Source organism: Elephas maximus, chromosome 6 (genome assembly GCF_024166365.1).
Source record: "Elephas maximus indicus isolate mEleMax1 chromosome 6, mEleMax1 primary haplotype, whole genome shotgun sequence".
Taxonomy (NCBI): Eukaryota; Metazoa; Chordata; class Mammalia; order Proboscidea; family Elephantidae; genus Elephas; species Elephas maximus.
In genome coordinates, this window is record NC_064824.1 from 134564202 (window position 1) to 134577362 (window position 13161).

The window sequence follows — 13161 nt, forward strand, 5'->3', positions numbered from 1 at the left end:
CAAAGTGACCCAATGACCAGGTAGGGCCTGATCAGGGAAGCTGAAGTTAGGGAACTCCTCTTCTCTGATGGGCCCTTCCAGTAATAGAGACAGAGGCTGGGCAGGCAATGGCAAGCGTAGCTCTACTGCTGTGGTCTGGTGGGCGATGACAAAGTAGCCCGCAGAAGAAGAGGCTCAGCAGGTAGGCAGGAGAGCCACTGCCAGGCTCTTCTCTCCTGGGCCTGGCTGTTGACTAAGACAAATTGAGGAGGGGCCAGCAAGTGTGGCCACTTAGGCTCCATACTAGAGCGGCTCCCCGATGGGTTGACCAGAGCTTTAGAGGTCAGCATCTATTCTCCCGAGTGAGTGAAACCTCGGCATTGAAGAATCCTCGTCCTGCCATTTTTAACCTTAATGAGAATTGAACGAGCCTCTGGAACAAGGTGCCATGGAGTCAGGAGAAGTGGTCTTAAGTGAAAACACAGCTGTGGGCCTTACAGACGGCACTGCAGGGAGGCGTCACCCAGTGGGAGCAGCCAGCCTCACCGGAGGCTTTCCAACACTAATGAATCGGGAACTCCATGCCGGACGAGATTTAGTTTGATGGGTCCCTATGCCAGCAGATGGATGTATTTTTCTTGAAAGACCAAGGTGCCAGAAATCTCTGTGATTACGTTACTGGAGCAAGGTCCTTTTTTGTGGTTTGCGAAGTTGAGCGTCAGGACTGCAGGATTCTCTCGCTCCTTCTCACTCTTATTTTTTCCAGGTCAGAACCAGAGCTTGGGGTGGGGAGGAAAATCCTGCTGAATGAGCAAGTTCTTTCTTAAAAAGCTCTCTCCAAGTCCAAAAAGACTTCAGTGGACTTAGGAGAGAGAAATTTAATACATTGCCATAGAGTCGTTGTTAACCAAGTTAGAGCAAAGTCCACAGCATCTTTGTCTTATAAAAGAAAGCAAAGAGGAGATGGAAAAAAAGGAATAATGCTGAGGAAATCCAAACCAAACAATGAAAACTTAAGAAGAAAAACTGAAGATCAACTCTGAGAATTTGAAGATTTCCTTCTAATAAGATTTTTCAATTACAAAACCCAGGCTCCAGGTAGAGGCTATTTTCTGCTGCTTTTAAGTATGCCATAAATGACATACCTGAGGTATTTAAACCTATGATGGGACTTGCGACCTTCCAGCTCGAGGAAGAGTTGGACACCCTGCAAGACCCAGTGGACTGCAGGGGAAGAGTCAGCCATGGAGAGGTTGGAAGCTTCCCAAGCTGGTCTTTGACCTGCGTTTGAACCTTGGTCCTAATAGCTAGCAGATTGAAGCAAGCTCCCAGGCCTCCCAGAGAACCCATGTTGGTTTGAGCTAGAGCAGTCCTGGCCAAAGAACTAAGAGTCAACTTCTAGCAGCCACCTCTCCTGTTACACCCCTGAGAGGGCATCTGTCTCCCAGGGGCCCCACCCGTTATTAGAGTGGTCTACAGAGAAGACCCGGCCACTCTCTGCCATGGCTGCCAGGGCCTGGTCAGGGCGAAGACCAGCTGCCCATTGAAGCTCTTCTGGGATCTGTTGTGGGCAAGACCTGGGACCCCTAAACATTTTAACTCATTCCTTGCCCTTCCATGAATGTCTTTGCTAGACAAGGGAGCTTCCAGCAGCACGTTCGCCAACTTTTCTGTCCCATTGCTTGTTTGCTTATTCTTATAGGTGTGGTCTGGTCCAGTAAAGTCACATCTCTTTTAATAGCTGCATTAAATGGCCCCAAAGACCCCCTTCTGCTTAGCCTGGAACATTCAGTCTTCCCCTGAAATTCCCTGAAGTGCCTTCCCCAGGCAGCGTCTGGGACCCCCTGAGGAAGGCTTACCCAATCCTGAACTGGTCACTCTTGCTGCTCACCTGCTGCTGTCCCACCCAGAGAGCCCAGAGGGGCCCAACAACCACAACAAGGCCTACACCCAGGATTTCCACAGATACAGGGGAGGACCCCTCCCGAGGACTCTCACCCCTTCGGTTCACCCACATGGTACAGGAGGCCTGCGTCAGAAGCAGTCCCTGCAGAAGTCCCTTGCTCTGCCTTCCCAGAGCCTGACCTCCTCTTGATCTTTTACCCCGGGCTCCTGAAAGCAGAAGGCTCTTCTGTTTCCCACCCAAAGAAAAAGGGAGATTGGCTTTTCGTTTATCCAGATGAAAGCCTCACCCCTAACTTGTTACCAGTTACTGTCTAGTGATTTCAACTCATGGCAACCCCACGTGTTACAGAGTAGAACTGCTGCACAGAGTTTTCTTGGCTGTAGTCTTAGCGGAAGCAGACCACCAGGCCTTTTCTTTTGCGGTACTGCTGGGTGGGTTCAAATTGCCAACCTTTAGATTAGCAGTGGAACACAGGCCATTTGCACTACCCCAGGACCTTTGCCCCTAACTTTTTTTTTTTTTGCCCCTAACTAGACTTGGTTAAATGCCTCCCACCTCTGCTGGTGGAGGTCGGGCAGAGCGAACAGCCTTTCGCTGCCTCTTGGGGTCTTTGTTTCCTGCCTCTTCACCCAATAACAGGAGTATTTTTCAGTTGCAAACTATCCACCCAGGGGAGCCCATTTCCCAGGGACAGCGTTGGCTAGTGGTGACCCTTCTGCTTGATGTGGCAGCTGCATTTGGCAGGGAATGATGAGACCTAGTGACATCTCGGAGTGGCCGCTATTCTTGAGGCAGACTTTCCAAGCTGAGCCACTCAGGGATGGGTCCCTGCAGGCCTTGGGGGGCATCAGCGCCCTGACATACGCCACAGCCGACGGGCCTGCTTCCTTCCTGGCAGGATCTGGCACGTGCAGAGAGCCCAGTAAAGATGGTGGAGTGAGGCCGGGTGCCTCTTCAGCGACTGATGAGGCATGAGGACCTGAGCACAAGCGTCTGAGCCGCTGCTTGTCCGCTGGCAGTGATGGCATCGGGGCAGAGCAGCTGTGAGGCACAGGGGGGGAAGAAAGAACTCAGGGATGAAACTGGGTGACTGCGGTCATTCAGCCCGAATAAATCTCTGTGCCGAGGGACACAGAAGCCTGCAGGGGGTGTGATTCTGGGCCTCTAAGTGAAATGACTGGAGCAGCTGGTGGTTAATGGGTAAACGAGAAGCTCTAAATCTCCCCTCTGTAGTTCAGCTCAGCGACATACATTGGGCACCCACTGTGGACAGTGATGAGGGCACAGAGAGTCCAGGGCACCTGCTGTTGCTGCCCCTGCTCCCCTGGGCCCTTGGACTCACTCCTCACTGGAGAGAGAGGCCCTGCCAACAGCAACCAGAGGAGGGAGTGATGACATGTCAGAGCTGCTACCACAGAGAGAAACTCAGAGGATGAGTAGGATCTTGCAGGATGAGCAGTAAGGGCTCTCAGTGAAACAGTGACAGCGGCATGGACGTGCATAGCGTGGGCCACAGTGCAGGCTCTCAGGGAAACAGTGACAGCGGCATGGACGTGCATGGCGTGGGCCATGGTGCAGGTTCTTGGGGAAGCAGTGACAGTGGCGTGGACATGCATGCTGTGGGCGACGGTGCAGACTCTCGAAGAAGCAGTGACAGCAGCGTGGACGTGCATGGCGTGGGCCACGGTGCAGGCAGTGCACAGCACAGGAGAAGGGGCTCCTTCCCTTCGAGCAGACTTCCATTTCTCCTTTAAGACTCAGCGCCTGTTGTCCACCCTGAGGTCTTCCCTATTGACACACCCTCCTGAGCACATGCCCACCTCATCCACCCTCTGCTACCATCAGGATGTGTTCATGTGAGCAACCAATCTCCAGGGGGCCTGGGCCTCTGTCAAGTCAATTTTTAGTCTCTAACATGCAGAAGACAGCAGGAAACCATCAAAGATACTTAAAGAAGAAAGTGTCATCAAGTTTGTGTTTCAGAAAGATAACTCAGCTGCGTTGTGTAAAGTGTACTAGAGCAAAGCCAGAGGAGTAGGGAGACATATTAATATGGCACCCTGAAGAAAGATGATGACCAATTACAAAAGAACTCTCTAGGATAGGTCCAGAAGGCAGGCGGAGACCAGGTACAGCTTGACCAGGCCTTTTGATTTTGCTTCCTCTGTTAGTTGGTTTCGTTCACAGTCTGATAGCAGACTGGTGGCAGCAGTTCTGGACCTCATGTCCAGAAGTACTCAGCAAACATCCCCTGTATCTCATTGGCTTCAGTTGGGTCACATGTTCATTCCTGCACCAGTTCCTGGGGCCAGGAAATGCCATCCACTGACTGGCTTGGGTTCCTGACCAATTACCGCAAGGCATATATGATTTACCTTAGACCCATCAGGCCCAGCCCTGGAGACTGGGTCGGTTTCCCTCTGGAGACCCTGGACTGGGACAAGGGGGTAGATGGCTGAATGAAAGTAGGGCATCATTAGGAAGAAGGAAACGACTGCTAGATATGCATCCATGTCCGCTGCAGAAGCCAGTCGCATTCATTCATTCATGTATTGAACGTTGCACAGAGTGCACATAGCAGACCCCTATACACCCATGCATGCACGCACACATACACACATTGCCACCACCACCTAGAGAACATACGTAGTGGGTTGGTTTATTTGGGAGACAGCATGTCATCATCCTGGATAATCCCACACCCAACTCTCCATTCCCTAACTTTTCCTTGGATCTTGTGCCTGACTGTTACATCTCCAAGGACAGACACACCTGCTCTCTGACCCTAGCCTCCAGATCCTCCAGCTCCCTCAGCCTGGGACCCCCACAGCTCCTCTCCTTAACCTCACCAACACCTAGGATACCAGTATCACCCAGTGATCGAATGGATCACACTTCAGTTCTGCCACTTGCAAATTTGGGCTAAATACTTAACGTCCTCTGTAACATTGGGATAGGAAACGACCTTGCAGGGTTGTTGTGAGGATTAAATAAGATCATGCGTGACAGCTGCATTGGACAGCAGTAGTGCTTAATAAATGCTAGTTTCCTACAAGACATCTGTTACCCAGACCTTTCTGTTTTCTTCCAATCAGCCCCTTTCCTGTTTCCCTGGATTCTCTGGTCTTTCACTTCAGCCACTGTTGCCAATATCGTATCTCCACTCTTTTGCCCCATTATCCTTCCCTCAAACCTTCTTGGCAAGGGCTCAGCTTTGGACCAATCTAACTTTCCTTGTGCCAGTGTCTAGGTTGCTGGAGAAAATCCACAACTGGGCAGATAGTTGCTCCAGGAACTCCAGCCCTGTGGTCTCAGATGTACCTTCGTGCTCCCTGGCAGTTCCCTAACTCTTCCCTGATCAAAGAAGCAATTTCAAGCCTTCATCACTTTCTTCAAACTTCATTCCTTGCAGATAATTTGGCCTCTTAATTCTCAGAAAATAACAAAAATCACACTGGAACATTCCAGCCCACCCCCGCCTCAGCCCCTCCCCACCCCCGCCAAATCTGCAGATTTATCTGCAAATCTCTGCCCATCCTTCCCTCCTGCTACAGTGGAGAAAGGGTCTTCCGCTTGTGCTTTGGATCCCAGCCTCTCTTGTCATCTCAGAGACCTTGGTGCTTAAGTTCTTTCTGTCTCTCCAGTGACTTCACCCCCCCCCCACACACACCATAGCACCTCCTTCCTATCTTAAAATGCACTCTCCTTCAATGCCACGTCCTGTTACCCTTTCTCATCCCATTTCCCTCTGTTCTGCCTCTTCCCCCCACAGTCTAACTTGCTAAAGAATTGTGTACACTCACCATCCCATTGCCTCACCTCCTACTCACCTTTCAACCCATCACACCCTGATTTCTGCCCCCATCGCTGCCCTTGAGAGTCCTTGTCACCAAATCCAGTGGACACTTTGGACACTGTCTTACTTGACCTCTTGGAAGGGTTTACGTAACACCGCTGACTCCTCCCTCTTTGAGACATGTTCTCCCCTGGCTTCTTGACGTCATATCTCAAAAACCAGTGGCCATCCCTTCTCAGTCTCCTTTGCCCACCTCTTAAATGTAGATGTTTCTTAGGATTCTATCCAAGACCCCCTTTTACTCTAGACATATTCTCTAGGCAATCTCATCCATTCCAAAGGCTTCAGTTACCATCTTACTTACCACCCGAAGATTTATAAACTTCAGAACCATTATCATCTCCACTAGGATACCTCTCGGAAGCCTTAAAATCAACAACCCCAACCTGAACTTAAATCCTTCTCCCAAACCTCCATTCCCCCTTGTCATGGTGAGTAGCAACCCCTCCCCCTATGTCCAAGCCAGAGAACGTTAAACATTATCTCCGACTCCACCTTCTCCCCTAAACTTTAGATCCAGACCACCACCAAGTCCTAGAATGGTGGTAAGGTGGGAAGGATGGACAGACCTGGCTGAAATTCTAATTCACCTGTAGTTTGGGTAAATTACTTAACCTTTCTTAGCCTCAAGCTTCTCATCTGTGAATAGAAATAATAATACCTAATTCAAATGGTTGTTATCAGGATGAAGGAGAGCCTTTACTTGGTAGGCCTTCAATAAATATGAGTTCTCCATTCAGTAAACATGAGTTCTCTTCTGTTCCCAGTCCCTCTCTTCCCAATCCCCATCACCACCTCTGTTGTTGTTGTTAGGTGCGGTCGAGTCGGTTCCGACTCATAGCGACCCCATGCACAACAGAACGAAACACTGCCCGGTCCCGAGCCATCCTCACAATCGTTGTTATGCCTGAGCTCATTGTTGCAGCCACTGTGTCAATCCACCTCATTGAAGGTCTTCCTCTTTTCTGCTGACCCTGTAATCTGCCAAGCACGATGTCCTTCTGCAGGGAGTAATCCCTCCTGACAACATGTCCAAAGTAGGTAAGACGTAGTCTCGCCGTCCTTGCTTCTAAAGAGCATTCTGGTTGTACTTTTTCCAAGACAGATCTGTTCGTTCTTTTGGCAGTCCATGGTATATTCGATATTCTTCACCTACATACTTGTTTTGGCGGGGGAGTACACAGTTTCTTGACTTTGGAAGGATTTAACACTGCTGACTGCTCCTTCCTTAAGACACGTTCTCCCCTGGCTTCTCTGACATATCTCAAAACCCAGTAGCCACTCCTCCTCAGTCTCCTTTGTCCAGCTCTTAAATGTAGGTGTTTCTCAGGATTCTACCCAAGACCCCTTTTTGAGAAGCCCCGGGAGTGAAATTTCCCACAGTCCCTTCATGACTGCAACTATAGCTTATACTTCATTGCTCCTTTTTCACCTTGTCTTGGGGGATCTGGGCTAGGGGCAAGGAGGAGGCAGATTCAGGGTCTCACTGTCACATGGTTAGACATGTGAGCTTCCAGGTCTTGTCAGTCTGCCTCTCAGCTGTTGCCCAGCCCTGCCTCCCCACTGCACTGCACAGGCCAAGTCCTAGTCCCCTTGTCTGGGCCATTGCACTGTCTCCTATGCGGCTGCCTTTCTCCAGCCCCATCTCCCTTCAGCCCATTCTCCACTTGAGCATCAGAGTGGGTCTGACTGCTGCCCAGGAACCTGCCATGGCTTCTCATTTCTGTGAATAAAGCCTACACTCCTGAGTGCCAGCCACCTGTCCTGCTCATCTCCCCTGCATTCCATGTTCCAGCCCAGGAGCCTGGTCCTTGCAGACCCACGGCCCCCTTCTGTAATAAGAAGCAGGAAGGATACTTGAATATGAGCTGAGAGGCTAAAGCTACACATCTTGAGTCTGATGGATAATAGGACAGGCATAAGACACTCAGCAAAGACCAGCTGAACTGAAAGCAGGTACCAAAAGAAGCAGGAAACCAAGAAGGACTTAAAGCTCTGTAAGGAAGTAAATATCACCAGTCATAAAATAAGGGGGAGAAAAGTATATCAAAGTACACTCATCATGGAAGATTGGAAAAGATACTAAGAAGGTAAAGTAGTCCTACCTAGTGATACCACTGTCGCCATTTTGATATCTTTCCTTCCAGTCTTTCTTCCACGTGGTCTTTGTTCTTTCTTACACCGTTTTCATGGTATATTATGTATCATCCTGAATTTTCTCACCTAACCCCAATATTTCCCCAGGTTGGTAAAACTCCTTATGAACAATTTAGCAGCTGTGTGCTTTTCTGCATGTGACTATAGCCTAGCTCTTTTAACCATTCTGCTATGGCTGGTCTTCTCAAGTCTTTCCAATAAATAACACTGAAGCAAACAGTTTTGGAAGTAAAACTTTCCCCCTACATTTCTGATCATTTTTCTAAGCCCAAACTCCATGACTTGTAACACTGAGTCGAAGGATATGAATATTTCTGAATGGCGTGGACTTGGAGCAAAGGAAGGAAGTGAAAAGGATTGTAACTAGTAGAATTTTTTTTAATAATGATTTTCTGTTTTACTGAAAGATAGCTGGGCTGATCTGAGTAGTGCAGTGGAAGGAAAGTGTGGCTTTGACTTCAAGTCCGTGGCTCCACGGTGTTAAAGAAGGGCTTGTTTCTGTTTGTGTATTTTCATTTAGGTCCATAAGAGGACAGTCATCCCTGTGAGCGCGTTCCGTTTAAGGAAGAGAAAACTCGTCCAGCATCTAATGATGCAGATCGTTAGCTGTGTTAACAACCCTGCAGTTAAAGAAAAAGGTTATAATAATGTGTCCTCCTAAGGTGCAGTTCATCTCGGTTAAAATTCCCCTAGTGATTGAAAAACCCAGTGAATTTCTAAATACAGTAATTAGCTCCGCGTTTGGGAATGTGAAAACTGCCATAACCAACTTGGCTCTAGCAGGGCAAACAGCCTCACTGAGCCCAGCTGGCTATCACCTGAGCACCCATCGAGGGCCTTACCTGAGTTCTGGTCCTGCTCTTCCCTAGTCAGAGGGCACTGATAGGAGCCTCAAAGTTAATGTGTCCAAAATCAGATTTTTGACTCCCTACCTGTCCCCGAAGAAGACTTGAAGCACTTACTGATGAAGATCAAAGACCACAGCCTTCAGTATGGATTACACCTCAACATAAAGAAAACAAAAATCCTCACAACTGGACCAATAAGCAACATCACAATAAGCAGAGAGAAGATTGAAGTTGTCAAGGATTTCATTTTACTTGGATCCACAACACCTGCGGAAGCAGTAGTCAAGAAATCAATGCATTGCATTGGGTAAATCTGCTGTAAAAGACCTCTTCAAAGTATTGAAAAGCAAAGATGTCACTTTGAGGACTAAGGTACACATGACCCACACCATGATGTTTTCAGTTGCCTTGTATTCGTGCAAAAGCTGGATGATGAATAAGGAAGACCGAAGAATTGATGCCTTTGAATTATGGTGTTGTCAAAGAATATTGAATATACCATGGACCGCCAGAAGAACAAACAAGTCTGTCTTGGAAGAAGTACATACAGAGTGCTCCTTGGAAGTGAGGACAGCAAGACTTTGTCTCATGTACTTTGGACATGTTATCAGGAGCGATCAGCCCCTGGGGAAGGACATCATGCTTAATAAGGTAGAGGGTAAGCGAAAAAGACTAAGACCCTTGGCAAGATGAACCGATACAGTGGCTGCAACAATGGGCTCAAAACACAGCAACGATTGTGAGGATGGCACAGGACAGGGCAGTGTTTCATTCTGTGGTGCATAGGGTCGCTATGAGTCAGACCCAGCACCTAACAACAAATAACAGCAACTCTTCCCCACCCAGAGTCTTTCCCACTTCAGCATATAGAGCAGCCACCTGCCCAGTTGTTCAAAAAGCCTGAACCGTCCTTGATTTCTTCCTTTCCATCCTCCCCACTACTCAACATCAAATTCATCAGTGTATCCTGTTTATTCTACTTCTAAAATAGATACTACATGGTCCCTTGCCATCCCTCCTGCCAGCGCTCTAGTCCCAACCACCACTAGCTCATCTGGACTACTCAGTAGCCTCCCAGGGGCTCCTCCTCCTGCTCTCACCCCTACCGTCTGTTCTCTACACAGTAGTAGCAGAGGGATCTTTGGAAAACATAACTCTGATTATATCATCCACCCCTTCCTTACAACCGTCAAAGGCTCTCCTTACCTGCCAAGGTAAAGGCCAACTTTAATATCGCCAAGAAGGTCCTGCATGGTCTGAGCTGGCCTCCTCTCCAGCGTCACCGCCTACCATGTTCCCTGTATCCCTCAGGCTTCAGCTTCACCACCATCCTCCAGGTCCTGGAACAGGCCATGGCCCTGTGCTTCTTGTTGGGGAGCCCCTCTTCTCTCCTTATCCTTCCACCCTATAACCCACATAACCCTCCCCCCCCCGCCAGAGTCGGGAGAGTCGGGGAACACCTTGTCTGATTCCCAGCCTACGTCAGGTTACTTACTTTTATAGAAACGGATGTTTTTTCCTCCTTCAGAGAATTTACTGTACTTTGAAGTTTTATGCACACACATACACAGAGACATACATATGTAAAACTCTTTATCATTGAGTCAGTGCCAACTCATAGCGACCCCATGTGACAGAGTAGAACTGTCACAGGGTTTTCTAGGCTGTAAGCTTTACGGGAACAGATCACCAGGTCTTTGTCGTATGGAGCCGCTGGGTGGATTCAAACCACCAGCCTTTCAGTTAGCGGCCAAATACTTAACCACTGTGCCACCAGGGCTTCTTGCATACACACACACACATACATATGAATATATGTATGTGTGTGTGTGTATATATGTACATGTAAACCCTGGTGGCACAGTGGTTAAGAGCTACAGCTGCTAACCAAAAGGCCGGCAGTTCAAATCTACCAGGCGCTCCTTAGAAACCCTATGGGGCAGTTTTACTCCATCCTCTAGGGTCTCTGTGAGTTGGAAATGACTTGATGGCAATGGATCTTATTTTTGGTATCTTCATTAGTGCAATTATTTGATTGGTGTATGTCTTCTCTACTACACTATAAGATCCTTGAATGAGGCACCTCTTATGCCTCTGTTCACTGTTCCTTCTCCATCACCCAGCTCAGTGTCTGGCCAAAAGTAGGTGCTTAATAAATATTGGTCAAGTGCCGAATGGAAAAGTAGAGTCCTCGTCACAATCCTCAGTGACAGCAGCATTCCAGCAGGGTGAGGGGCAGGCCCACGTTCTCACAGTGCGTCAGCTCCAGGGTATGTGATTTTATCTTGCCTGATATTTTTTCATTGCAGCTGTCAGAATGACTAGAGAGCACTGCCTAAAACTAACTTTTTTTTTCCCTCTTCTCTCCATTCAGCTAAAGCTTGCTTTCACCCTGGACCACGAGACTGGATTGCCTCAAGGATGTCACGTCTACGAGTACCGGGACAGCAACAAGTAAGCCACACAGTGGGAAAGAGTGCCCCTCGCTGCGTCCTGCAACGGTAGAACCTGGGGACTTACTGATACAGAGCTTCCCTTACAAAGAGATTGGAAGGAAGAGGGTCACACATTTTGTGACAGTATTGAAAATAGCTGGCACAAAAATATTTCTTCTATGAAAGCTCTTTTGCCCCTAAATGTAGGACTCAAAGTACTTAATACAGGCATGGGTGTGCTGTATTAGAATTATATTCAAAAGCTAAAACCTTCCTTTCAGGCCCCAGCTTTCCTCTGGACCTAGGGTCTGCTCTCTGATCATATATACTCTCTCCTCACTTATCAGCATGGTTAGGTTCCAAAGACCAGGTCATTGTGCAAAATTGGTGTTGTGCGAAAATAGAAGATGACTATATCATTACATAACTGCCAAATTACATCATTTTATAACTGCCAAACCACTAAGAATCGTGGCCTAGCCAAGTTGACACATAACCTTAACCATCACAACCAGCATTACTTTCACCTCACACCTCGGCGTTCATTACTGCCAGACGTACATCGTTAATGTGCAAAATAGATGTTTTACTGTTGTCGTAAATGCAAAATGTCGGATAAAAGAATAGTAAGTGAGGAGAAGGTGGCAATTTGACTCATTGTGGGACTTTTACTTTTGTTTCAGTTCTTTAATCCACATCTGACTAAACGTTTCTAGTTTTGGTCGTGATAGTCTACCTTGTGAATTTTATAGTTGGTGGAGTTCTTGGAACTTAGATGAAAATTGGTGATCTTCTTAGAAGGTGGCACCTGCCACAGTTTCAGAGCTTCTCTTTTCTTTCTCCGTCTCAGACTGCCTCCTGGCCTCTGTAGCTTGTCTGTGAGACAGGGACGGTGAGTGGTGAGTGAGGCACAGGGAATACTCCCCGATGACGACGATGGTGATGTGGCAGCTCCCACTGAGCACCCACTGTGTGTTAAGGCACAGCACTTGCGACTACATGTGTGTGGTCCCATTTAACCCTATGACAACCCAAAAAGTGAGGTCCGTTGTTTTGTTATTATTGTCTGTGTAGAAGCTGAGGCCTTGGGAGCTGCAGGAGCTGGCTCAAGGTAATCAGCCACAGCTGAGAGAGACAGGCTGCCATTATCAGGGACTGGAGGGAACAACTGAGCAAGTGCCAGGGTGGCAGGGGCAAGTAAGAGGGAAACAAGCCGTCACCTGCCTGACTACCACGTCTGCTCTGTGTCGTGTCAGTGCCTCACTGCTCGCTGGGGCCACTGCTTGTGGATGACGGTACATCAGCCTGAGCAGACAGACTGTGGTAGCGGAAGGAGAACTTCAGGCCCAGGGGTGCTTCTGAACCCCAATTCTGGCCTCTCTGCTCATTGAAAGAATGGTTGCAGGGCTTTTCATTTGGTGTGAGAGAGGCACTGGCCCTCCTTCCTTTAGGTTTGTGTCCCAGCAGTTCAGATGTCCAATGGCAACAACAGCCTAGGATGTCTTTGAAGATGAGAGGAGAAAACAGCCCAGCTTTGCTTCTTGGCCTAATCCCCAGTTCCTAGCATATTATCAGAGTAAACAGTGTGAGAGGAGAATTAGGGGTCGTAAATATTGATGGGAAGTCCCTGGGCAGTGCAGATGGTTAACACACTCGGCTGCTAACCAAAAAGCCAGAGGCTCAAGTCCACCGAAAAGCACCTCAGAAGAAAGGCCTGGTGATCTGCTTCCAAAAAATCAGCCATTGAAAACGCTGTGGAGCACAGATCTACTCTGACACGCGTGGGTCACGGTGAACTGGAGTCAGTTCGCTGGCAGCTGGCTTCGTTTAAGTATTGATAAGCTAGTGCCCAAAGACCTGTGAAAGACAGCATTTGTGTAGAAACGGGATAGAAGCCATAATCTAGAAAAGCGTGGCGATCAGTCAGGCCCTCCCTCTGGCTCTCTCGTGTTTGTCTTAGAGTCAGTCTTAGGGTCGATT

The 13161-nt window shown here is 48.4% G+C and overlaps 1 protein-coding gene across 2 annotated transcripts in view; it reads left to right on the top strand.

Annotated features, from left to right (window-relative positions):
• DIS3L2 (DIS3 like 3'-5' exoribonuclease 2) overlaps nt 1-13161 on the top strand; it is a 386635-nt gene that overhangs the window by 341664 nt on the left and 31810 nt on the right. For both annotated transcript variants that reach the window (XM_049888455.1, XM_049888454.1), the window contains exon 14: nt 11121-11200. In XM_049888455.1, the coding sequence (XP_049744412.1) occupies nt 11121-11200 (80 nt within the window). The remainder of the gene's footprint in view (nt 1-11120; nt 11201-13161) is intronic.